This window comes from Xenia sp. Carnegie-2017, unplaced genomic scaffold, assembly GCF_021976095.1.
Source record: "Xenia sp. Carnegie-2017 unplaced genomic scaffold, XeniaSp_v1 HiC_scaffold_24, whole genome shotgun sequence".
NCBI classification, from domain to species: domain Eukaryota; kingdom Metazoa; phylum Cnidaria; class Anthozoa; order Malacalcyonacea; family Xeniidae; genus Xenia; species Xenia sp. Carnegie-2017.
The window spans coordinates 9,043,404-9,069,315 of record NW_025813487.1 but is presented as its reverse complement, the minus strand read 5'-3'; the positions used below and the strand labels follow the sequence as shown (position 1 = coordinate 9,069,315).

The window sequence follows — 25,912 nt, the reverse complement described above, 5'->3', positions numbered from 1 at the left end:
AGAACCAGCTATATCCAAGTTCGACTAGTATTTCACCGCTAACCACAGCTCTGTTTTACATAAACATTAATCTTTTCTTCTATTAAATTTAATTTGATTGACGCTTTTATATGGTTGGGCTAGTAACTATAAGGTAGTTTTTTCTTTTGCCCAACACAATAATTTAATTATCAGATATAGAGGCACTAGTCATGTAATGTTCTAACTTAGTTAGATTTTGAGATAAAATAGAGAAAGCATAACCCTCTTTATTAAAATAATCAACTTTAATTGAAATTGTATCTTGAAACACAATGTTTGTTGTCTGCTCGGCCCACTTTGTGAGTCTCGCCCTTAAAGTTTGTTGTTGTGAAAGAAGCTTGGTTACATTATCAGATGGTTACAACCATAAAAAAATCGCTTAAAAGATTATTTACCTGGAAAATTAGACCTATTGCTTTGATTAACGATTTTAATTGGGGCTTAATTGAGGGGGGTAATTGAATATTATTTATTAATTTGTTTATTAATTAATTAGCAAATAAATAAGAATAATGAATTTGACTAAGCTTTTTAGGTGGTAAGATATTATCACTTGAAGCAGATATTTTCCATTGACGGTGTAGAGAAGATAAATCTTTAATGTGTTTCAACTCGGAATCGTCAAAGATTTTCTCGCTAGTTAATTGTTTAAATGTAGCAATATCTTCATAACGAAAATTTTATTCAGAATAATCTGTAATAGGATTAAGAAGTCTAAATTTTAGTAGTCTTTTACCCATTGCAGTAGAACAATAATCATCTAAACTAAGTACACCACCTAGTTTTTTCCCCTTAGGCAATAAATCTAATTGATATTCTGCTTGATTACACAATATTAAGTTTAAAGGACTAAAAACAGAATTGTAACACTTCGGGAAGTTGTAAGTTCTTAATAAGATCGGGATTTTGATCTTTAATAAATTGTAATGCTCCTAAAAGGCTAATTATATTTACCTGATTAGCATCTTCTGTTCAAGTACTTTGAAATATCTAACTAAGAGTATATTCTTTATAATTTTTGTTGAACCACTCTGCGTTAATACCCAAAAATATATTTAACAAAAGCCACTCCTTATTATCATTTTCGTACCTAAAAGAAAAATAACATGGGAAATTGATTGGCGCTTCTCCCATAACTTCAATTTTAACATTGGGTTCAGAGGGAAATAAATTCCTACCAATTAATAAATTATATATTTTATTTATTAAAATTTCTGAATCACCATCTGAATTTGCCCAAATTACTGTTTCTGTAATACGATAATTAATTAATAACCGAACTACTTTATCTCTGTCCATCCAAGAGACAGGAAACATTATACTATGACCATTCATAGCTGAAAATATAGTAATACCCAATAAGTTGTCCTGAGAAAAATAGATTGATAATACATATGGTAATTCCGAACAATCCTCTAAGTTACAACTAGGAGAATAAATCTGAGATACTGCACGTTGTTTTGGCCCCGATTTACCAGTAAGTAATTCATCAATAACTATAACAGTCCAACCCTTATTCAATAAAGTACTTAAATGAGTAGTAAGGGAATAAGTTAAAAACTCCATTTGAAGTAAAGATCTTCTAATGATTTTCATATCAAGTAAAGAGGCAACTTGTTCAATAGAAGGCATCACCTCTAAAGGCTTACTCCACATGAAGGACTCAGTTAATAACTCGGCTTGAGACTATGCTTGTTGCCTATTAGGGGTGTCAGGCTCATGCCAAAGTTCATAGAACTTACCAATTTGAATAAGCTGGATGACTGATAATCCATACTTAGAATAATTCTCCTCTGCTAAGTTAAAATATTGCATAGGTATCTGATTCATTTTAATTTAGGGTTAACCTCTCAATAAATTTAAGGCTCGAACAGCAATTGTACCACGTAAACGATAATAGTTAACCATAATAGCTAAACCAATGGCAGATTCTGCAGCTGCAACAGTTAAAATTACAATCGCAAAAATTTGACCAAAAAGCGTATAGAGCACACGAGATTCAAATAGAAGTAAAATAGTAGAAGCCAGTAAAACTAGCTCTACACACATTGACATAATAATATAATTACTTCTATTAAGAATAATACCTAATATTTCGATTAATAAGATGATAATTGATAACACTAAATAATTCATGCGCCAATACTAATTACAAGTTGGTTTTCCCACTTTAAACCTCCTTCTATTCATTCATAAATTAACCCTAAAGTTAAGATAAATAAAAATAACATAAAAACCCAATATCCAAATAAAAGTAAACCCATATATGTAACAGCCCAAGGAAATAAAAAAGATATCTCTAGATCAAATATTAAGAACAAGATACCAATTAAGAAAAATCTAACGGAGAAGGGTTTCCCGGATTATCAAAAGGGTCAAATCCACATTCATAAACTGACACTTTTTCCACGTCGGGTTGTTTATATCCTAATAGATAAGATGCCCCTAAAACTTCAATTGATAATGTCCCACTAATGATAAATAGTATTAGTATTCCTTTTAATTCCATGTTGAATTCCTCTCCATATTCCTAAGCGGAGACCTGCATTAGCACTTGACCAGACAGCACCTGAAGGTGCTTCTGCTGATTTGTAGGAAACGATCTTGCCTACTACGAGATGATTCCTCGTGGGAATTATATAAAAAAGGTGAATTTGGCTGTTTAGCTAATAATATACAATAACTAGCCCCTATCATAGCGACTAGTAGCACCAAACTAGCAATAGTTACTAATTCATATTAAGTAGTATAAAGATGACTTCCAATTGCCCCAATGTTAGTTCTTGATCCTATAACAGGATTGCTGATTCATTTTGGGATATTGGTTAGTGAAGTATAAAACAGGAATATAACAGATAATCCTACAGGTATAAAATGTGAGTAATCTTGAGATTCTACTTTATTAGGCTGTTGAATTAACATAATGACGAACAGGAATAAAATAACAATAGCCCTCACAAACACAACTATAAATATTAAGCCTATATAGTCCATTGCCAACGATATAAACATAACAGGAAGATTAACAAAAGCATTAACTAACCAGAATACTGAATAAACAGGATTCGACGTAGATATAATCATAAGACTAGCTCCAACTATTCCTAATGAGAATACTATAAATAAACTATTCATATTATTTAATATCTTTCCCTGCAGCCATATCGATCTCTATAGGGGCTACTAATTGTCATCGCACGCCTATTCTTAATCATAGGACTAACTAACATAACACTATATGTGCCATTCGTACTACTTACTCGCCTATACATATTGTGTTATTACTATCACTTAAAAGAATATAACTTACATGTGTTAATGTAGGTTTAAAGAATTATTGATGTAAATAACATTTAATAGGCAAATCACATATGCTTGAATCGAAGCCACGCAATTTCTAGTAAGGTTATGAAAACCATCACTTATATTGGGGCAAAGCTTAAAATTAACATATCAATACTAATCATTCTGAATCCAAAACTTGATAATATAGCAAATACAAGGTGCCCAGCAGATAAATTAGCATCTAATCGAGCACCAAATTTTGTTGTTTTCTATCTTGTGTATAAAAACAAAATCTTTATACTGTTTTTAAAGTAAATGGTTTGAACCCGGGAGTATCGTTACATGTTTGGAAATGTAGATCGTCCAGGTTAGTATAGTCCTGAGAAGGACTGTTTTTGTTGTTGTTGACTGACGTTTCGACAATCTTAGCGGTAGTCATCTTCAGAGTCAAAAGAGGAGTAAACGTCAGGTTAGCACTAATTCACAATGACAATACACATTTCCTGTACACACAATACAATGACGTAAAAACAAGATAACAAATACGGCTAACCTGACGTTTACTCCTCATTTGACTCTGAAGATGACCGCTAAGGTTGTCGAAACGTCAGTCAACAACAACAAAAACAGTCCTTCTCAGGACTATACCAACCTGGACGATCTACATTTACAAACATGTAACGATACTCCCAGGTTCAAACCATTTACTTTAATATATTCTTTGCCTTTTAATTTCCTTTTGAAGCTCTTTCGTATGTCTCTTCGTTTTCTCAGCAGCATATCCAATTTGTACAGTTTTTTGTAGTGTTGATTCTGGTTCTCTAAGAAGAAGTTCACGAAGACGGTTATCATTAAGTCCACATATTATAATGTCACAGAGGAGATCATCTCGAAGTATTTTAACTTGCATTCAACACTACGCTCCTTCATACTAAAGTTTGATTTTTAAGTAGGCATTTGCTATCTGTTAAAAATATGCCTGCGTTAACTATTTAAGGTATAGTAGTAGTATAGGAAATGTTACATACCAACTTCCAGAAACTACACCAGCTGTCCTACTCAGTTTCGGTTTGGTATAATTAGACCACGTGCTGGAAAACAAAGAGATCCAATTGATTTTCCACTTGTAAATGTCCTAAAAACTTTTTCTATTTTTAAAAACCGACATGGAATAATTTTTGCAAATGTATATGTATATATGTATATATATGTTGGAGCCCAAAGCAAAGAAACCAAATAAAATGACAAAATACAATCAACTTGTTCGACTGTAGTGTAGATGATATAGATGATAAGCAAAAATACAAAAAGAACAATATTGTTTTACTGTGAAGTACTTTCAAGGACAACCAAGTTGGTTACAACAAAAATAACACCCAGAAAAAAACTAATGCGACAGTTGAAAATTAAATGTGGGGAGTAAGACCTGTTGAGTTTTATGGCTTGCCTAAAACGAATTATGAGCGACACTATAAAAAATATAAGTTATTGTACACTGCGATTTTAGAGCAGGCTTTAAAAACTGCCACAAGCACACCCGAGAAGCTCACCTTCCTTAAACGCTCCAAAAACACGCGAAAAAGCATAGGATATTAGATATAAAAGCCAAACAGGGCCATCTCCCACAGAATGGATTAAAATTGGGATCAGCATCATCAAAGTTCTGCAACGCGATCCACATCACACCAAAGTTTACAGATTTAAAGAATCAGTAGAGGAACAGAAATGTTTTCACTATTTAACATCAGTTGAAGAACAATAACCCATATTCACTAATGTTAATGAACTGTTCATGATGACCAAATATACACCGGATAAAACTATCTCAACCAAATCTCACCAATAAGCCCTTCCCTAATGATAAACTGTGTAAGGACGGCCCTGCATTTAAATTTAACTTTCAAAAATTATCAGTAATGCATAAGTCATGTATTAAACTCATGAAAGATTGACCACGTTAAAATGGAGGAAAAAATGAACTAACCTTTGATCACCAGCTGTGGTGACAGACCATCGTCATCGACAGTGTAAAGAACTTAAAACACAGCCCAGCCATGTAGAACTAAGCCATAAACAGAAAACATCTCTCAAAACACTATTGGGATTTTAAAACGTCGATAAATAATTTATATTTAATGACTTCACTATATCTCTTCACTATCAGCTGCCTGCAAGTAAATCAGGTGACTTCAGTATCAGCTGCCTGCAAGTAAATCAGGTGACTTCAGTATCAGCTGCCTGCAAGTAAATCAGGTGACTTCAGTATCAGCTGCCTGCAAGTAAATCAGGTGACTTCACTATCGGCTGCCTGCAAGTAAATCAAGAAAAAACTTTCTTACAAGCAAAATTTCTCAAATGATGCAATGCATAGCGCGCAACGTATTTATATAAGAGGGTCCCACTACAAAGCAAGGGAAACTGAATTCAAGTACTTTTCAAGGATTTTCAAGGATGTACTTTAAACAATTGAAGGCGAGTAAAAATTAATATTGCATGTAAAACACAACAACAAAAGAACTCAATATCAAAAATAAAATCAAACAACTTTTTCAAATTAATGTTGTCTTTTCATTTGACGTGAGCCGCCATGTTGGTTGATTAAAATGTTAACTTTACTAACGAAAAGTAAACTAGTCACAGAAATTTGAACGAAATACTTAAAATTTAAGATCCTTTAAGCACCACTTAATAATTAATGACTTTTCAAGGACATTGTAGTGTTGTACAAACCATGTTAAACTAAGTATTAAAGGACATTGGCAACGAAAATTTTTATGGCATATTTTTGAACCTTTGTGATGTCTAACAACTAAAAAAGAAAAATTTTTTCTCAAAAATATTTTGTTGCTGAGAAATTTGCAGCAAAAGTTTTATAAATTGCGCCAACTTAGATAAAATTTTGATAAAATTATCTTGAGCGGTAGTGACGTCATTGGCTGGTGTGCAGTCAAAACAACAATACAATATACTTTGTGATTGACTGTGTTACAACACATTTAAAGCGTATTTTACGGGTTTTTTTTGCTGTAATGGATAACATACATGAAAATCAACCGGGTGAGGTTCTGCCCTATCAATATGAACCTGAAGAGAAGGCCGAAACTAGTGAAGAAAGAGTGAGCAGAGCGACTTGTCCTCGTCGGAGGATGAAATACATGCTGAATGTGAGAAAGCAAATTCTAAGCGCCTTCAAACTCTTAGTTGGTGTAAGTGTGGACATTGTACTTTGTCAAAAAAGGCAATCGAGTGTTTTTGTTGCCACGAAAAATCGCTTGAATACGATGAGTATGAGGCTGTGCTAGGCCAAACAGAAACTCAAGAGTAAATTGCTTGACAACACACCAAGAATATAGGGACAATATGCTCTCAGAAAGTGTGTTAAAGATAGACGTGTGTCGGCATCTTGAAGAAAACTGGCCCCTGTCTGATGAGGATCTAGAGAGAATACACAAGCTGTATCGATTAGTTGCCTATCAAAGATGTTCTAGGTGGATTTTTCAATTTTTGGGGAAGAAACATCTAATTTCAAATAAGAGCAAATTTAAATTTAAGAAACATCAAATTTGTTACATTTCATATAAACTCAATCTTATGTCTGTATATCAAATGCTAACTACTAACGGCTAACCCATAATGAAATGAAGCAAAATTTGAAAGGAAGACGCCTCTCCTTGACACCCAAACATTCCACGATGAGAAAATCAGATAGAAACTAGTGTATGGTGCTATAGTCGAAAACCCGTTTAAGAGTTTGTATTCACTTCATTTATTGGAAGTAATCTAAACTGTTTTTGGGTAAAATGACCATGACGAACAACATGACATATACACCTTTTCATTAAACCGGTACGAAAGTCCTGAAATCAGGAATAACAATACAATTTTATTTAATTATAGACACAATAAAAGAAATCACATGGTGTTCAGGGATGCTTATCAAAAAATATAAATGTTACTTTTTCTTCAAGATTGAAGTGTTTTTGTGATATCTTTTAATTTCAATCTAAGGCCTGGTTCAAACGTCGAACTTTACATGCACAGAACGCATTAATGACAGAAGAAAATGAGATGAGTTTCTTCATTATCTTTTGTTTTAAATGCGTTCGGTTAAGGTAAAGCATCTGTTTCCTACAACTTTAATATAAGAAAATTTATAAGACTCTACGTGTAAAAGATGTAATTGTAGCTGATGATCTCACCTTGTGAACCATTCTTTACGTACAAATAAACATTAAACGGGGTGTTCCCAAAAATGAACAAATACAGGATGTATCAAAAAAACAGTATTATAAAATTCAACTTATTCTGAAAATTTAATTCCTGATCGCCATGTCCCACTAAATTCTAGGAGACTAATGATGTGCATGAAAGTCGTTTGATTTAGATTTGGAATCCTAAAAACCATTCAAATCGGCAAATCAATTTCCGAATTATGTCTGTTTATACAATTTGTTGTATTGTTATATAGGTGCTGCGTATAGTAATTGTGATTGGTTCATTAGTAGTCACATGACTTGAAATAAAACACAACTTCCTGCCAGTAAAATAAGTGAAAAGGTGTTGCCCGCTCATTTTAATATCATAACGAATAAAAGAGCCACCAAGCCGAAAACTGAAAAAACGTTTCTCGAGCTTATTAAGCGACGAAAGTCAACTATTAATAAAAAAGAACTAAGAAAATACTCGGAAGTCAACCTAAAATGCTGTGGTCAACCACAGCATTTTGCAACGAAATTTTGCAGGCCAATTCCCCCTCACCCCAAAAGACATTGATTTAATTGACGAGTTATCGAAATTTATGATTTTTTCCCTATATAACAAAACATTTAATGTACTCACCCTCGGGAAATAGTGAGCCTAGTTTCCCGAGAGTCCCAATACAGGTTTAGTGTAGTGGACAAATGTGAAAATTATTTAAGACACTATATATAGATCAACACACATATATTGTAACAATTTTGTAGAAAACATATTTATACAACGATTATTTCTTACATTAACATACTAATATAATAAAACTATGTTAATATGTGTTAAAAAATAAAGTTCAACAAAACACTGCGCAAAAAGAAAGTTTCTCTTTAAATAATTTTTGATAAGTGCTAAATGAATGAATCCCAACCACTCTTTAAAATGGCAACTGCAATTGTTCTGTCTTGATAAAAAGTGGGTATTTTTCAACTTCCTTTACAAGATGACAGTTAATAATGACAAATGTTGCTGAATGTGAGCGAAACTTATTACACAACTTATTGAGTGCTAATTTAAAAATTGGTATTTTTGAATTCAAGATACGACACCTCCTTTTCTAAAGCACCAGTGATCATCACATGGCAGTTGGAAAAGCAGTATTAGTCTAAAAAATGATGTTTAGTTATCTGGGATTCATTTATTTAGCATTTAAAATTTAAAAAGCCAAAAAAATCTAGAAACGTAAAGAAAAAGTGCAGTAATGAAAAGTCTGCATAAAGTCAAGCTACTCGTAAACAGACATCCTTGAGACAACGACCTTATGTCTGCTTACGGTAGATGTCCGTTTATGGGATGTTATTAAGTATACGCGGATATGTACACAACAAAATGAAATAAATTTGTATAACAGATATGTATAGCAGCAATATTAAATATTTACGATGCATGTCCGATTATGAGTTGTTATGAAAGATATCGATTCACTATACGTAGATATGTACACAACAAAACGAAATTTAATGATCTAAAATTTTCTAGTTCACTACATAAAAATAAAACACAGCGGATTTAGAACAATGACATCTTGAAAAAGAAAGACGTTGAAATTTTTCCATATTTTTCATTCTCATAACTTAATGTAGTTCTTAGTTGTTGAAGTTACTTTTGTTGTGAATGATTTGTTGACCATTTATATGAACTAAACTGATCACTTTTATTCTACAACCATCCATAGTTGACGTTTGCTTTGAATTTTCATGACATGTTGCTGTCAAGATCTTAATTCATATCACAAATGTTACAGTATCATTCAAGTACATATATATTTCAGAGCATGCGCAAAGGCAATCGAGAAGCAGCTCGCACTATAGATGCACCAAAAATTCCCTTTAGCCATCTCCAAATAGCCACAATGTAATGAAACCAAATTCTTTTTATTCACTCTCATGATTACTTATACGTTATGTTCACATCAAAACGTCCACATGAGATGACAATTTTCACGCTTCAGCTTTATAAAAAGTGGACAAAGTGAACAGCCAGATTCACTATTTTATAAATGTAAAAGTTCATATCTTCCAATTTTGACAACAGATGATATTTCAAAGAACACGTGACCTGGGTGACGTTACAAGTACAACAATAAATCCACAGAGAACCATGGTACATAAATTTGTCCTTTCTTTCATTACGTCACTTCCTGAAATAAAGCTTCTCCTTCTTGTATAATCGTTTGAATTAAGAGTAGACGTTGGAATTTTATTGCCATAAACATATCAAACTTTGGCAAAGTAACTTGCAGTATGTCCACTGATGTTTGAGTTGATGTTGTTAAAAAATAATTCCCATAAAGTATCGATTCACAAAGTAAAAGTGTTGCAACTTTAACAATGCTTGATATCGATTTTTCAAAGTTAAAAACTTGTCATTAAACATCTTTCCATTTGCGACATTGTCGTTTGTTTCTGTCTCTCTATATAGAAAAACTTTCTTTGACTTTTATTAACTTTTCCTGTTCATACAGTAATACATGGTTTGGAGTGTTCCATTTCAATGGTTAAATTGTTTATCACGACGATGAACGTCAACCATAGGTCATTTTCTTTTGGACTTTACGATTTACTTTTTAAGAGTCAGTGAGAAAGACAGCCAAAAACTTTTACTTTTTCTTGAAAAAATTAGCAAAGGTACCATTGTTTTATTATAGATTTACGTTTTTCTAATTGATAAAGATGAAAATATTCATACAACCGAAGTAACAATTGGGCTGTCTTTGTCTCTCTTAACAACTTAACACATAGATATTTTGTATAGCAAAATCCAATAATTGGAAAGTATTAAGAAATTATTTCAGTGCAAGATAGTATTGATTTAATTAGTAAAAACTTGTTTTTGGTGTAAAAGAGTATCGAAAAACGTGCAATATTAAAACCATCCTACACTGAATACATACATTTGCATGAAAATTATATGTTTACATGGTGTAGATATAAACAAAATATAACCTATGGTACAATAACTAAGAATAGTTTGCATTTTATATGTTCGTGCGATAAGATAAAAGTCAATAAATTTATTTTCTTGCGCACAGAAAATTATTATCTTAGACACGAAATCATTTGTGTTTATGGTTTCTCTTTATTGTCATTGAATTTTAATCTTTAATTGATTAACTTTAGCTTTTATACACGATCTCTCTAAATGTTGACATTATCGTACACTGTGGTCTCTGTACAGAACAATCAAAATTAGACAAAGGTCGTTTTATGAAATCATACGCAAACAGACATTAATTGAAATGTCAACAATGATAGAGATCATGCATAAAAATTGAACAAGATTTTCTTAAAAGTAATATAATCATTATCCAAAATGGTGAGAAATTTTATCATCAAAGATCAAATTTATCCTCGTGGCAAGATGATTTTTACGCATTGTACCGGGACCTTGAAGAAAAAAAAATTTAAAGCAAGTTTGCGTTTACGACAGTAATAAAAATAGCTTGGAAATATCCTCACAAGCGGAAAAAGTAATTCTACAGTCTTAAAATCTTTCAAATCAATCAAATGAAAGTTATTACTAAGTATATACATATCATCAACAAAGAAACACTTTGAACCCAAAGAAACCTCAGTATAACTATAAATAATTTGTATGGTTTTAACGTCAAATACTTTCACATAAAAATCCATTTCACTTACTAATAATTTATCTGCTGAAGGTGAAAAAGCAGCGTACGTTTTCAAGCGAGTAATATCACGGATGTACATTCCAATGCTCGCGATTAAACTGGCGATTTCCTCCTTAATTACGTCATTCCAACCATTAACTTGTTTGTCTTCATGCCACATACAGTAAATTATCTGATCCTTAAATTCAACTTTAGCAAACACGTGATACTTAGAACTACATGCAAGTACGTGCACATTTCGATAATTTTTAAAATTCACTGATATTTCTTTTCGCTTGTTTTCAACATTGAAAACACAAAAGAATCAGTTTTTGACAAGCAAATGATACATCACCTCAAAAATTTTGTTTGTACCTTTTAGTTCATCGAAACTATAAACAAGTTTTGTCAAATCATTATTCCAAAGCTCAGGAATATTTTTGCCGTAAGCAAAATAACTCCATTTTCTACAGCAACCATGTCACTAAAAAACATTCCTTGACAACAAAGTCAAATGTGTTGAGATTGTATATAATTACCCTTGATTTTCTTCATTGTTCCGATACAGAAATTTTAAATTTGAGCAAAATTTCTCGTTAAGAAAACTGTAACTGTTAGTTACACATGCACGCGGTATTGAATAAAGATGAAAGTCATATCCGTATCTAAACAAAAGAACATTGTCGTTATGCAAAATAAAATAATACATTTCTGCACAATAAAAAGAAAAGCTTAATCTGTTGTCATCGAAAGGATCAAGAGGAAAAAGCGAAGTTTCGAAATCAGGATATAAGTCAGGAAGTTTCTCACCAGTGGGATTTACAATGAAATGCTCACTCCAAGGAAAAGGATCGAAACAACGCCAAGAATGAAGACCAGCAGTGCACAACTTACTTAAAAAACCATCAGATAGAAAATGATCGTCGTAAACAAATGTTTCATAATTATTCGCTAAATCAAATATTTGAACCTCTCTTTTTTCCTCAATAACACACAAATATCTTCCAGAATTAGAAAAACACAGTGAGGTCACATTATTACATCTAATACTGCGTTTCTTCTCACCTTTCTCAACGTCCCATACTGTCAAAGTATCTTTATAACTAGTGACCATTGTGTACTTATCCTTAGAAAAACATTTGTTGGTAAAGAACTTAGAAGTAGAATCATTACAATGGAACGGACTGGAGGAAATTTTACCATTAATATCTAGTACCTTATCAAGCTGAGAAGCAAAAATCAAATCTTCGAGTGGATGAAAGACAACGCAACATTGTATCTCTTTATATTGCTTAAGCTGACCAGCAATACTTTTTATCCATAAACATCTGTTTGTTCTCAATGAAAAAAGTTGCACGACGAATAGATTATAACCACAGACGACGTAATTATGATTTCGTGAAACATCAACAGAAATCAACTTTTGATCTAAACGTAATAATCGAGCCTTTACAAAACCTGTGTCTCTGCGCTCTAGATATAGTGAATCTTTGAAACGTGTTTCAAGCATTGTGGTGGCTTGAGACGACAGATCTTTAATTTCGTTGGCAACGCGTTGCAAAAAATTTACTTCATTGTCAAAAGGCATAGAGTACGTCATTACAGAATAAACTTCATTAAATAACAATCGAATGTCCTCAGAAATATGAAAGTACACATCATGTGCGTTGAACATTTCAAAATTTTCAAAAGTACGACGACTATTAACCAACACAGAAGCAACTAAAACTTCCAAGTCAACAAGATATTTACCAACATTTTCAACGATACATTCATTATCAGAAATAGCAAGTAAATGAAGCAACCAATACTTGACTGAATACCTCACTGACGCATGTTTGATGACGTCATAGTTTACACCTTCAGCTTTGAGGTTATCCAAAGATTTCAAACAAAATTCTAAAACAAGTCGATGACCACAAGAAGTTTTTACTGAGTACTCATGTTCTCGATCATTCAACAACCAATCATTTAAGGATTTGTGAAAAAACGAAACACATCCTTCTCCATTGGTAACAAACAGACAAGTGATAATTTTTCTAATCCCAAGTGATTCGCGATTCGAATTCAAACAAAGAACGTCTTCGATCATTTTCCAAGGAAGAGGTTCTTTAGCAACAGCCAGAGCATTTAAAATTGACTGAAACTTTTCGTTACTGATATCAAGCGAATCTAACTCCTTACATAATCTTGCTAAGCAAGTTTCGTAATATTCATTGAGATCTTTTGGTATGGACACATTCAACAAATCCTTATTTTTCACTTCACTGCTAAGAAGCGAAGCAAGCAACATAAGTCCGTCAGCTTTTTCGACCAAAATATTTTTAAAATCAGAAAGGCTGTCAGTAGCGCCAATTCTTTCTTCAATCAAAAAATTAATATCCCCTAAATTGCGATCATCGCTACAATTAATGAACAGTGGATTGAATTTTTCGAACTTATTCAAAGCAACTTCGTTAGGTCTTGTTGTAATTACAAAGCGAAAACAATGCGGAAGTTTGTGTAAGTGATTAGCCATCAAATTAGCAAGGTCATCTCGTTCTGGATAACCACATTCATCAAGGGCATCCAGCACAACTAACATTCGCTTGGGAAGTTCTGAGATATTATTAAACAACTCAGTAAAAAGAAGGGAAAATAATCCTTCAACATTCATGTCATTCAAAGGCTCAGAGAGTTGACCTGAAAGTTTTTTCACAAGAAGTTGTTTGTAAGCAGGAAAATTACGACTAACTTGCATCGCTAAAGATTGAAGAAGTACATTGGCTTTATTGTAACGACTGTTGTTGTGTTGAAAGAAATGAACTGCAGTCAAGTAATGAGGATAACGTTTACATAAAGTAGCTGCAATTACAGACTTACCCATGCCAGCAACAGCAGAAATAATAAATGCACGATTTTGAGAACTGTCGTCTTCGAACCAATCTAAAAACTCATCAAAAACCCATTCCCGTGTTCCCTCTAAAAATTTTTCAAAATGATGTTTAATTTCACTTTCAAAATTACAACTTACAAGGTTATTTGTTAAAATATCTTCTACTGGACGTGAGTGAATTTGACGTTTTATTTCTTTCTGATTACTTTTCATTTCTTCCTGTCTACTTTCAATCACACACAAACGATTCTGTACACTATCTTTTACCTGTTGTAAATCTTTCTCTACACCCTCCACTGTTTTCTTAATGCCTCTCTGCTCAGTTTTAATGTCAGTTAAATCGCTCTTTAATCTATCCCATTCACTTAAAATTCTTTCACATTCTTCTTTACCAAACATTTCGTTTTTTAATCTATCTATTTCTTCCTGTCGTATTCCTAAACGAACTAATGGTTCGCTTATTTCCAGCCAAAAATTTTCAAAGTCATCAGAGCATACTGAAGTGCTAGGTAAGTGAGCAAATCGACCATTACGAAATAACCTGATACGGGTAATATCTGCTTCAGTTGAATGATCATTGACATTAGGCATGTTTTCCCATATTGGAGCACGAGGTGATTTTAAACCACAAATATTACGCAGGAGAATACAAAGTAAAGTAATGTCAAACGTATTTTCATTTGGTAATATTGGAGGAGAAGGATACAGTAGATCCCATTGATGTTGCTTTATTTGCTTATCTTTTAGCGACGAAAGCGTACAATAATTTTTTCTGTCATTTAAAACATTAAATAAATCAGTACCTGACAGTTGTTTCCTCAATGTTATTCTTAAAGCTTCTCCACCAACATCAACAATTAATCTCATCAACTTAAAACCATTAGTTTTTGCGTCTGAGCTTAAGACAGACATAATATTGCTCCCTGGAGAAAAAAAGTAGGTAAGACTTCCATGGTACAAATTCAATGTGATTATAAAGGAAAACCTGCGGCTGGTTACATGAAGGCAGAATAGTTTTATCCATTAGATGGCAAATTGTTTTGAACTTTTACAAAATCTTTTAAAAGGGAATAATATGTGATTTGAACTGAGTAACATTGAAATAAAATATTGCTTCTTAAATTACAAAATTTCTTTCCCGTAAGGAAAATATAAACACCTTTTTCTACAAGTTTGAAAATTTACTATCCGACGAATAGTGCTATCCAGGCTTCGTGCAACCGTCTATGATTTTAAGCCTTTCTGAGAAAAAAATTCAAAAATTTGGTCAAATCAACCAGCTTTTATGGCATCTTGAAGTTGTACTTTTTTCTCCTAACGCCGTCGTTTTCTATAATACAAAAGGAACTGGCACTAGAAGGTATTTTGACGTCATCCAATATAGTCAGCATTCGGGCATATTTAGCTTATAGTAAACATATACGTTCTTTCACGCTGTTTAATTATTTGTCTTGCAAAGAAAGCGATGAATCAAAACCAGAATTGAATGTTCAGTTAGATAATTTTGACAAAAACTTTATTCCGGGATACGTGACAGAAAACTCGGAAAGCAATGAAACTTCGGCGATAATGATTCGGATTTTGACTCAAAAGCATGGATGGTCGGAAAGACACAAATTCTAATATCATCTTTTTTAAGCCCTGGGAATATAGCGTTAGTTTGATTCGTCAAACTACTAAATTGACGCTCCAAATCCTCTGGTTTTAATCGAGCCGAACAAAGTGTTGAAGCACTGGAAGGCTCAAATACGCGCTTTGCTTTAAAACCCAGATATTCCGTCTTCGCTTGGCCTCAGGCCTTTTATCATTATAAGACATATTGTGAAGACTCATACGAGAGCAAAGGCTTGACTCATTCGTACAATTGGCTGCAACGCAACTATTTATCTTTTTTCTGCTTTTACTAGTGCAAAGGCAATGCTTTTAGGCGCTTATAGACTTAAGTTGTGCCTCAGCCAGCATTGACTTGATAGCAATTGAATACACGACTCGTGTAACACGAGTACCTTGGATGATGTCAGAAAATTAGCTAGTTTCAGACTCCTCATTATCACGGACATGGTTCACAAGAATATACGATTTTAGTGAATTTAACGCTTTTACAAAAATCAAACAATTTGACCAAATTCACAATTTTTTCTTCAACGAGGCTTAAAATCATCGACAGATTTGATATTGCTAAAAATTTTTGGTGGAAGGAACACTTTAAGACTCACAAGGTAAAATGCCTATTATTTTCACAATAAAAGAATATAAAACATACAGAAGGACTAAACATTTTATCAGTCTGGCTACCACTGAAAATTTTATTCTTTAAAATTCATAACCATTATCATTGTCTAGAAGGTATTATGATAAAAAATGAGCAGGTGTAATTTATTTGGACTAATACTTCATTCACGACTTAGGACCTAAGGAAGACATAATGTAATTGGGCACAGTTATAGCAACATATAGTATAATTTTATAGAGAACATACAGTAGATTGCATTGAATATTTTGTGCCATGCATATCTTATTCTGCAAGTGATTACCATAGTGGCAGTCAGACACTACAATTTTTTGACCAATAGGTGCACTAAGCTGGAAAACTACACCCAGTAATATAATTATATATACAGCAGTAAGTTGCACAGAAAGTGGTCCTACTGTATATTCTCTATACTGTGGTTGGGGTGACATAAACATTTGGATGTAATGATCCCTAGACAACAATGGTTTTCAAAGGAACTTAACACATGTAGCCTATATTATGCATACATGATATGATCTCCAAATTAACAATCATCCTACAGTCCTGCCCCAGTTTTTCTTGCTAAAAAAGGGAGTGTGTCAAGAAGTCAACAAAAGTGATGAAAGCAATAAAAATGGTCAACAAAACATTGTAATAAGAAAACCAATGAAAAATTGGTGGGCATAATTTTTATGAGAGTTGATCCAAAATTGTGTGAAAGATGTACGAATCTGCACGCCTATGACCAAAACCATTTTTCATTGGTTACATTATTATTCTAAAAAAAATTAGGCAAACTACATGAAATAGCTAGCAACTGAAGAATAAAAACATATCATATACATAAATTAATATGAGCCACCACCCAACAATTATTGATCTTCCTGTACATGAATGAATTCAAGTAAATAGACAAATCTTGTAACAAAAATATATTTAGCGACCACACATTGTTCACAATCATTGATCAGTTATAAAAGATAAAGAGCACATATAAAATATTGACTTTAGTATGTTATTTCAGTAGCATATCAACACATATCAACAAACAAGTTTTATCATGTCAAAAGTTCAAAATATGTTGATGGACATAACTAAGTGATGAAAACCCTCTACAACGATCATTTTAAGATTAAACGATGACAAGAATTACTTTCGAACAAGAAGAAATCATGTTAAACATGGTCATTTAATGTTCTGTTTCAATTATATTCATTTCCAATGCAATGTTTGTAATCTAGCTTGAATATCTCGTTTACGTTTGTTGTATTTTATGGTTTGAAAATAACCGTGTTTAAATGCTTATCAAGAATAACAAAGCAAACATTAGTCAAAGTCTTAAGTAAATTTTAAATGAAAAACTGTCTTTGTTCTACTTAGATAGATACGTAAAGTGAAATTAATTTGAGTTGCCATATAAGGATGCAAAATCTTTATCTTACCGTTTTATTAGGTGAAAGGAATATTTCTTGATATCATGATCATATATCATTTCGTTTCGTTTTCGTTTTCGTCAATATAGACGATAGTGTGGCCCAGGCTTTACTCTATACGCATGAAGTAAAATCACTGTATCTACAAGTATCACTGATCTACAAGTATCAAAAGTGAAGCCTAATTATACATGCAAAATTCACTTCCGGGTACCTCGGCGAGATACAAATTACTATAGAAATGTATGGCGGATAACGTTTACAAACATGGATTTTCGAATATTTAAGACCTTTCGCGACTCCTTACTAACCTCAAGTATTAGTCATGGATAAAACAGGTTATGCGAATCGATTTGACATCAAAATGATCCCTTTTGCTGTAAAATAGCGACGTTAGTGTTAATTTGAAAGTTGTACATGCGAGAATGCATTTTGTCCCAGAGTTGCCAATGCAAGATAGTTCACTGCTCGCTTTCCAATTTCTGAGGCATTTATGATCTAGTATACGTTTCAGTTCTTTAGAAATGAGATGAGTTACTTTTTTTATCATTCTTTCTTTATGTTCAGAGATTGTTGACATTTTATTTTTTTCTGTAACTTCAAGTACTACTGATGCTTAAACAAGATAAGTTTATTTAGTTTCTTTCGCACTTTATCTTTAGTTTCTATTTCTGTAGTTGTTTTTCTCAAATGGTATACTCGCACCTTGCTGTAACATTGAGATATGGTCTTAATGAGTAAATATGATTTCGTGAACAGTAGTATTCAACATGTGTGCGTCGAGATCCTTGAATGTGGTCCTCAAATCTATACCATTTAATACAGACACAGCAATACCATCAGGAATTCCTTTCCCTTGCGGTAAATTTCCATTTGTAGCTGCCAACATTCTCTGAAAGCACCTCTCTGTTTCATTGCATATTACTATAACACTTGCTGTTGGCTTAAACAAATTACCCCTGTCTTTTAAAGTCAAGAAAGCAGACTCATTTTTATGGTTTCTTGAACCGACTGCTTCATGACAAACAGGACAGTTTATTTTCTTTTGCACCATCTGGGCAATATAGCCAGCCATGTACGATATTACTGCCTTTTTACATTCAGTAAATTTCATTTTCCTCTTCTAAGTGCTAAGCAAATTCCAGAAGATGATAGTTAGTATGAATGTAATATTAATGCCTTAAATATTTTTCCAAAAAGATTAAAATTATTCTTAAGATATGAATGTAGTTAGAGATGGTATAAATATGAATTGCAGTTGACATTAGAATCCTTTTCAGCAATAGTTTGATCATCAGTCTCTAGTCTTGTAGTAATAAGAAAGACAAGAGCTTTATTCCACTTGTGAAGTGTGACTTTAATAATCGAACAGTTGACCAATTTACAGCTGTAGACAATAAACTGTTGCCGAGAAGCAGTATTCATGGCTGTAAAGGAATTAGCACAAGACAATGCGAAACTGATATACTGGATACAATTGGATACACTTATAATTATAAACTGTGGACACAGTCTTATGTTGCTGTTAATAATTTAAATCTGCTTAAGGGACAAACCAAAACCAAGATGATTATAAAGATTAAACAATGCACCCAGCTTTTGCACTCTTGAAGGGCCTGCAAATTCATACCTGGCTGGCTACATTACCTTGATGTTTCAAAAGCAGTTTACTAAAGTGTCCTAATGCGTGTAGAACGCATGTGTTAGATTTTAATGTCAATGAAAATCATACTTCTTTAAATAGTTAAGCGCAAAGTGCGACTATACCATTTGAGGAAAACAACTACAGAAATAGAAACTAAAGATAAAGTGCGAAAGAAACTAAATAAACTTGTCTTGTTTAAGCATCAGTAGTACTTGAAGTTACAGAAAAAATGAAGTTAAAGCAAAAAAAAAATGTCAACAATCTCTCAACATAAAGAAAGAATGATAAAAAAAAGTAACTCAACTCATTTTTAAAGAAATGAAACGTATACTAGATCATAAATGCCTCAGAAATTGGAAAGCGAGCAGTGAACTATCTTGCATTGGCAACGATGGGACAAAATACATTCTCGCATGTACAACTTTTAAATCAACAGTAACGTCGATATTTTACAGCTATAGGAATCATTTTGATGTCAAATCGATTCGCATAACCTGTTTTATCCATGACTAATACTTGAGGTTAGTAAGGAGTCGCGAAAGGTCTTAAATATTCGAAAATCCATGTTTGTAAACGTTATCCGCCATACATTTTATAGTAATTTGTATCTCGCCGTGGTACCCGGAAGTGAATTTTGCATATATAATTGGCTTCACTTTAGCTACCTGTAAAAGCTATATCCAGTCTATTATCAGATCAGTGAGTAAAATCAAATGCCTTCGATGAAGTAAATAAATGCATTAAAGTTTGATTCACACCCCCCATTTTCTCAATTTCAAATTGCAATTTGCAATTCGTACTGCAGATGTGGCGCAGCGAATTTTTAAGACGATCGTCAAAAAATCGTCTAGTAGTGATCCACCTTAAATTAGAAAACAATTGACCACTTGTTCTCTTACTTATAATCTTCTATTACATATGATAACATATTACAATCCAGCCAACAATAATGTTAAAAACAAATTCCAACACAGTTTTAAAAGATATTTTCTTTATAGTTCTTCTCGATATACTCGCGAAAGCAAACCTTGCTGCATAGTTCATTTTTTGTGCATTTCATTGGCTATGATCAATTCCATGACCCGCCCACCTTTAAAGGTACAAGGGTCTTACATGCTGTCGGAGCATAACATTTTGCTTGTCAAAATTATTTTAAAAGGAGTGTGCATATTTCAAAGGATTTCTTCGATCGCTCGTTAACGTTGGCATTGCATCGAAGCCAGGATTCGAATTTTGTTTAAAAGTAGAGTAACACTTCATTTAAGGTAAGAAACTTGATTCACCGCTCATTCGGGCTGTGAATTTCAATACATAATTTCTATTTACGTAAATTTCCGTAAACCGTTCAAAATATCTGCCAAACTTGTAAAATTGACGAAAGTATCACACAACAAATGCTTTTCTACCTTATATCAAGTTGATTTCTGCTGGAGTTCAAACTTTTAGGACGATTTTAGTGTATATATTGTAGTACTGAAAATTGCGTCATCTAATCTTATGCTCACGATTTGCCCACTTTATTTTTCAATTATGACTTTTTATTGCCGGTAAATGATTAAATAAATCAATGTGATAATTGATGAAAATTTCAAAAATGTGTGGGGAAATATTGTTTAACAAGTTTATTAATGCAATTGACATCGCAAACTAAAAGGGGAATTTCAGGTAAATTTTCGTAGTATCTTTAAAAAAGCTATTTGCTTTTGTCGATAGGATGTTATTAACAATTGTTTTGGTTATTGAGTCACATTGCAGTTACAAATGGCGCGGTTTCTTCAATTTTCCTATTCTGAAATTTTCCCCTAAAAGAGGACTCAAGATAGAAAAACATACCTTGAAATTTTATTTGGAGATACCAATAACCATGGGTCAACTTTAATTTTCATCTTTAATTGCTCATTTCATATTGTATTTGCCTCTGTAAATGACATGGAACAGACTCTGAGACCTTATATATTTCTGTAGAAATGAAGAAATATGTTGATGATGTAACATGCAAATCAACAATGACTGGTAAAATTTTTATTTGTGTCAAGAAACACACCAACATCACTTGAAGAGGTTTGCCACTCACACACAGCTGACTCAATTAATCCATTTGATTCTGTACTGAATCACTTGATTCTACATGGTCAACCTGATTTGAAACTGCCTTCAACAGATTTCTACTCATCAAACTTGAACTCAAGCATTCCACCTGAATATGAGTGGGAAAATTCTTGCCCATATGACTTGGACAATGATGATGATAAAGGAAATAATATGGACAGTCATCACTCTATCCAGCCGACAGCACATACTATATGGAAAGATGGAGAAGAGTATGGAAAGAAGGAGTTTGACCAAGTTAGTGGGTTCCATTTTAGAACTGCTACTCAAGACAATGATGAACATATTGATATAGACAAAAATTCACTTACTCCTGTGTCATCCAATGAACTTCAAAGTTGTGATTCATTTATACCAACTCATCAATATGACTTTCAGTTGTCCAGAACATTAGACACTGAAGCATTCAATACATGTCCAAGCGACTTGGACCAAATTGATGACAAAGACACTGTCAGCACAATTCCTTATCTTCTGCAATCTCCAAGTAAAAAAGAGCCTGAAAACATACAAGAGAGGGATGATCCATCAAATTCTAAGTCATCAAATACATGCAAATCCAAGTCACTTTTTCCTTCTGTTTCTGAATTGAATCTATCAGAATCCAACTCATACAATCACTTTCATTCACCAAATCAATCAGATACTATGTCTTTTGATCTTTCACATAATTCACATTTGGATGCAAACAACCAATCAGTTTCATATTCACTCCAAACTTTGGATTCAGAGTTGTGTAATATTGAGGTTCCCAAGTCACTTGATCTAATGGATTCTGAGGAATCAGATTCAACTGTTTCAGAGTCTGTGGATCAATCCAAATTCAAAACACTAAATCAGTCTCATGCCAGGTCACCTTGCCTTTCTTATTTTGAGTTACCTCATTCACTTGATTCCAAGTCAATTAATCTCTCCAATTCAGAATTCTTTCAATCACTAGATTTGTTGGTATCTGAACCATTTGAATCAGATTCACCTGATATATTTGATTCTAGTTTACCAAATCCACCTGGTTCTGATTCACTATATTCATCTGATACTAATTCACATGATTCATCGGAATCTAATCCTACTGTTTCATCCGATCCTAATTCATTTGATCTATCTTATCCATATTTAACAGATTCATTTAATTCTCACTCAAATATTTTGTCCAATTCAAATGATTTTTCAAATTCTGGCGAAAGTTCTCATCCAAATTCATTTCAATCCAACTCATCTCAATCAAATTCACCTGATTCTAATTCACTAAATCCTTGTGACTCGGATTCAAATGTTCCATGGAAGTCTGACTCTACTATTTTACCTGCTTCTGATTTACCATATTCATCTTATCCCAATTCCCCTGATTTGTTGAATTCAGACTCATTAGATTTGGACTCAAGAAGCTTGCCATGTCTATCTCATTCAAATTCACCAGTTTCACCCGAGCCAGCAGATCCACCAGATGCATTACATTCTCATTCTTTACATTTATCAGAATTAGATTCAAATTCATCTGAATCAGATTTATCATATCCATCTGATTCTGATTCTTTAGATCCATCGCTTTCTAACTCAAATGATTCGTCTGATTCTGTGAACAGTTTTGATTCAAGTTCACCTGAATCAGATGCACAAGATGTGCATGAAGCATCTGGTTCTGATTCATCAGATTTTTCCGATTCAGATTCGTTGGAATCTGATACAACCAATTTATTAGATCAATTAGATTCTGATTCATCAGTGTTGCATTCAACAGATTGGCCATGCTCATGTGATACTGATTTAGATCCACCAGAATTGGATTCAAATTCATTTGAATCAGATTCAGCATATTCACCTGATCAATCTCATTCTGATTCACCAAATCCATCACATTTTGATTTATCAGCTCTATCTTATGATTCATATTTAAAAGTAACTTTCCTAATCCACAAGATTCTCATCCGATGGACTCCAATTCAAGTGATTTCAATACAGCTCTTTATTCTCATCCATCTACATTACATGTTAATCCATCCACATGATTTGGGATTACTTCATCTACCAGATTCTGATTTCGCAACTTTATATTCCAAAATTGATCACAATGACAATGATGAACATTCACAGTATTTGCAGGTAAAAAGTGGAAATGATGCAGAACCAAATGCAAAGGTAAATGATTGCATTGAGCTTGAGGGAGACAATGTTGATCAAGGTATTGAAATCAATTCACTTCTGTCTATTCAAGAAATTGCAGAGCAAGATGATTTTGATAGAGGTGTTGGGATAAACCCACTACTTCCTATCGAAGAAAGTGAGGAAGAGCATGATTTTGAACAAGGTGTTGCCATAAACCCACTCCTCCCAATCCAGGAAAGTGAAGAACAGCAAGATTTTGAATATGATGTTGCCATAAACTCACTTCTCCCAATCCAGAAAAGCAAGGAACAACATGATTTTGAGCAAGGTGTTACCATAAACCATTTCCTCCCAATCCAAGAAAGCGAGAAACAGCATGATTTTGAACAAGATGTTGCCATAAACCCACTTCTCCCAATCCAGGAAAGTGAGGAACAGCATGATTTTGAACAAGATGTTGCCATAAACCTACTCCTCCCAATCCAAGAAAGCAAGGAACAGCATGATTTTGAACAAGATGTTGCCATAAACCCACTCCTCCCAATCCAAGAAAGTGAGGAACAGCATGATTTTGAACAAGATGTTGCCATAAACCCACTCCTCCCAATCCAAGAAAGTAAGGAACAGCATGATTTTGAACAAGATGTTGCCATAAACCCACTCCTCCCAATCCAAGAAAGTAAGGAACAGCATGATTTTGAACAAGATGTTGCCATAAACCCACTCCTCCCAATCCAAGAAAGTGAGGAACAGCATGATTTTGAACAAGATGTTGCCATAAACCTACTCCTCCCAATCCAAGAAAGTGAACAGCATGATTTTGAACAAGATGTTGCCATAAACCCACTCCTCCCAATCCAAGAAAGAGGAACAGCATGATTTTGAACAAGATGTTGCCATAAACCCACTCCTCCCAATCCAAGAAAGTAAGGAACAGCATGATTTTGAACAAGATGTTGCCATAAACCCACTTCTCCCAATCCAGGAAAGTGAGGAACAGCATGATTTTGAACAAGATGTTGCCATAAACCCACTCTTCCAAATCCAAGAAAGTGAGGAACAGCATGATTTTGAACAAGATGTTGCCATAAACCCCTCCTCCCAATCCAAGAAAGTAAACAGCATGATTTTGAACAAGATGTTGCCATAAACCCACTCCTCCCAATCCAAGAAAGTGAGGAACAGCATGATTTTAAACAAGATGTTGCCATAAACCCACTCCTCCCAATCCAAGAAAGTGAGGAACAGCATGATTTTAAACAAGATGTTGCCATAAACCCACCTCCCAATCCAAGAAAGTGAGGAACAGCATGATTTTGAACAAGATGTTGCCATAAACCTACTCCTCCCAATCCAAGAAAGTAAGGAACAGCATGATTTTAAACAAGATGTTGCCATAAACCCACTTCTCCCAATCCAGGAAAGTAAGGAACAGCATGATTTTGAACAAGATGTTGCCATAAACCCACTCTTCCAAATCCAAGAAAGTAAGGAACAGCATGATTTTGAACAAGATGTTGCCATAAACCCACTCCTCCCAATCCAAGAAAGTAAGGAACAGCATGATTTTGAACAAGATGTTGCCATAAACCCACTCCTCCCAATCCAAGAAAGTGAGGAACAGCATGATTTTGAACAAGATGTTGCCATAAACCCACTCCTCCCAATCCAAGAAAGTGAGGAACAGCATGATTTTGAACAAGATGTTGCCATAAACCCACTCCTCCCAATCCAAGAAAGTAAGGAACAGCATGATTTTGAACAAGATGTTGCCATAAACCCACTCCTCCCAATCCAAGAAAGTGAGGAACAGCATGATTTTGAACAAGATGTTGCCATAAACCTACTCCTCCCAATCCAAGAAAGAACAGCATGATTTTGAACAAGATGTTGCCATAAACCCACTTCTCCCAATCCAGGAAAGTAAGGAACAGCATGATTTTGAACAAGATGTTGCCATAAACCCACTCTTCCCAATCCAGGAAAGTGAGGAACAGCATGATTTTGAACAAGATGTTGCCATAAACCCACTCCTCCCAATCCAAGAAAGTAAGGAACAGCATGATTTTGAACAAGATGTTGCCATAAACCCACTCCTCCCAATCCAAGAAAGTAAGGAACAGCATGATTTTGAACAAGATGTTGCCATAAACCCACTTCTCCCAATCCAAGAAAGTAAGGAACAGCATGATTTTGAACAAGATGTTGCCATAAACCCACTCCTCCCAATCCAAGAAAGTAAGGAACAGCATGATTTTGAACAAGATGTTGCCATAAACCTACTTCTCCCAATCCAAGAAAGTGAGGAACAGCATGATTTTGAACAAGATGTTGCCATAAACCT

At 33.7% G+C, this 25,912-nt stretch overlaps 2 protein-coding genes and 1 long non-coding RNA gene across 3 annotated transcripts; 1 reads left to right on the top strand and 2 right to left on the bottom strand.

The window, feature by feature from the left end:
* Positions 1 to 4,045: 4,045 nt before the first annotated feature.
* LOC124450604 lies at positions 4,046 to 4,996 on the bottom strand. Its single transcript, XR_006950127.1, has 3 exons — positions 4,857 to 4,996; positions 4,335 to 4,397; positions 4,046 to 4,127 (listed from the first exon to the last, which is right to left on the bottom strand). It is a non-coding gene; the product is annotated as an uncharacterized LOC124450604 (long non-coding RNA).
* Positions 4,997 to 10,345: 5,349 nt separating this feature from the next.
* Positions 10,346 to 21,860, bottom strand: LOC124450590. Its single transcript, XM_047001222.1, has 11 exons — positions 21,774 to 21,860; positions 21,187 to 21,271; positions 17,718 to 17,822; positions 16,803 to 16,857; positions 14,030 to 14,965; positions 12,384 to 13,066; positions 12,233 to 12,293; positions 11,707 to 11,832; positions 11,523 to 11,559; positions 11,199 to 11,300; positions 10,346 to 10,943 (listed from the first exon to the last, which is right to left on the bottom strand). The coding sequence occupies exons 4-8, from the start codon at positions 16,828 to 16,830 to the stop codon at positions 11,786 to 11,788; spliced, it is 1,755 nt and encodes a 584-aa protein (XP_046857178.1). The 5' UTR covers positions 16,831 to 16,857; positions 17,718 to 17,822; positions 21,187 to 21,271; positions 21,774 to 21,860; the 3' UTR covers positions 10,346 to 10,943; positions 11,199 to 11,300; positions 11,523 to 11,559; positions 11,707 to 11,785.
* Positions 21,616 to 24,561, top strand: LOC124452088 (dentin sialophosphoprotein-like). The gene is made up of 2 exons (XM_047002681.1): positions 21,616 to 23,995; positions 24,554 to 24,561. The coding sequence occupies exons 1-2, from the start codon at positions 21,616 to 21,618 to the stop codon at positions 24,559 to 24,561; spliced, it is 2,388 nt and encodes a 795-aa protein (XP_046858637.1).
* Positions 24,562 to 25,912: the final 1,351 nt, after the last annotated feature.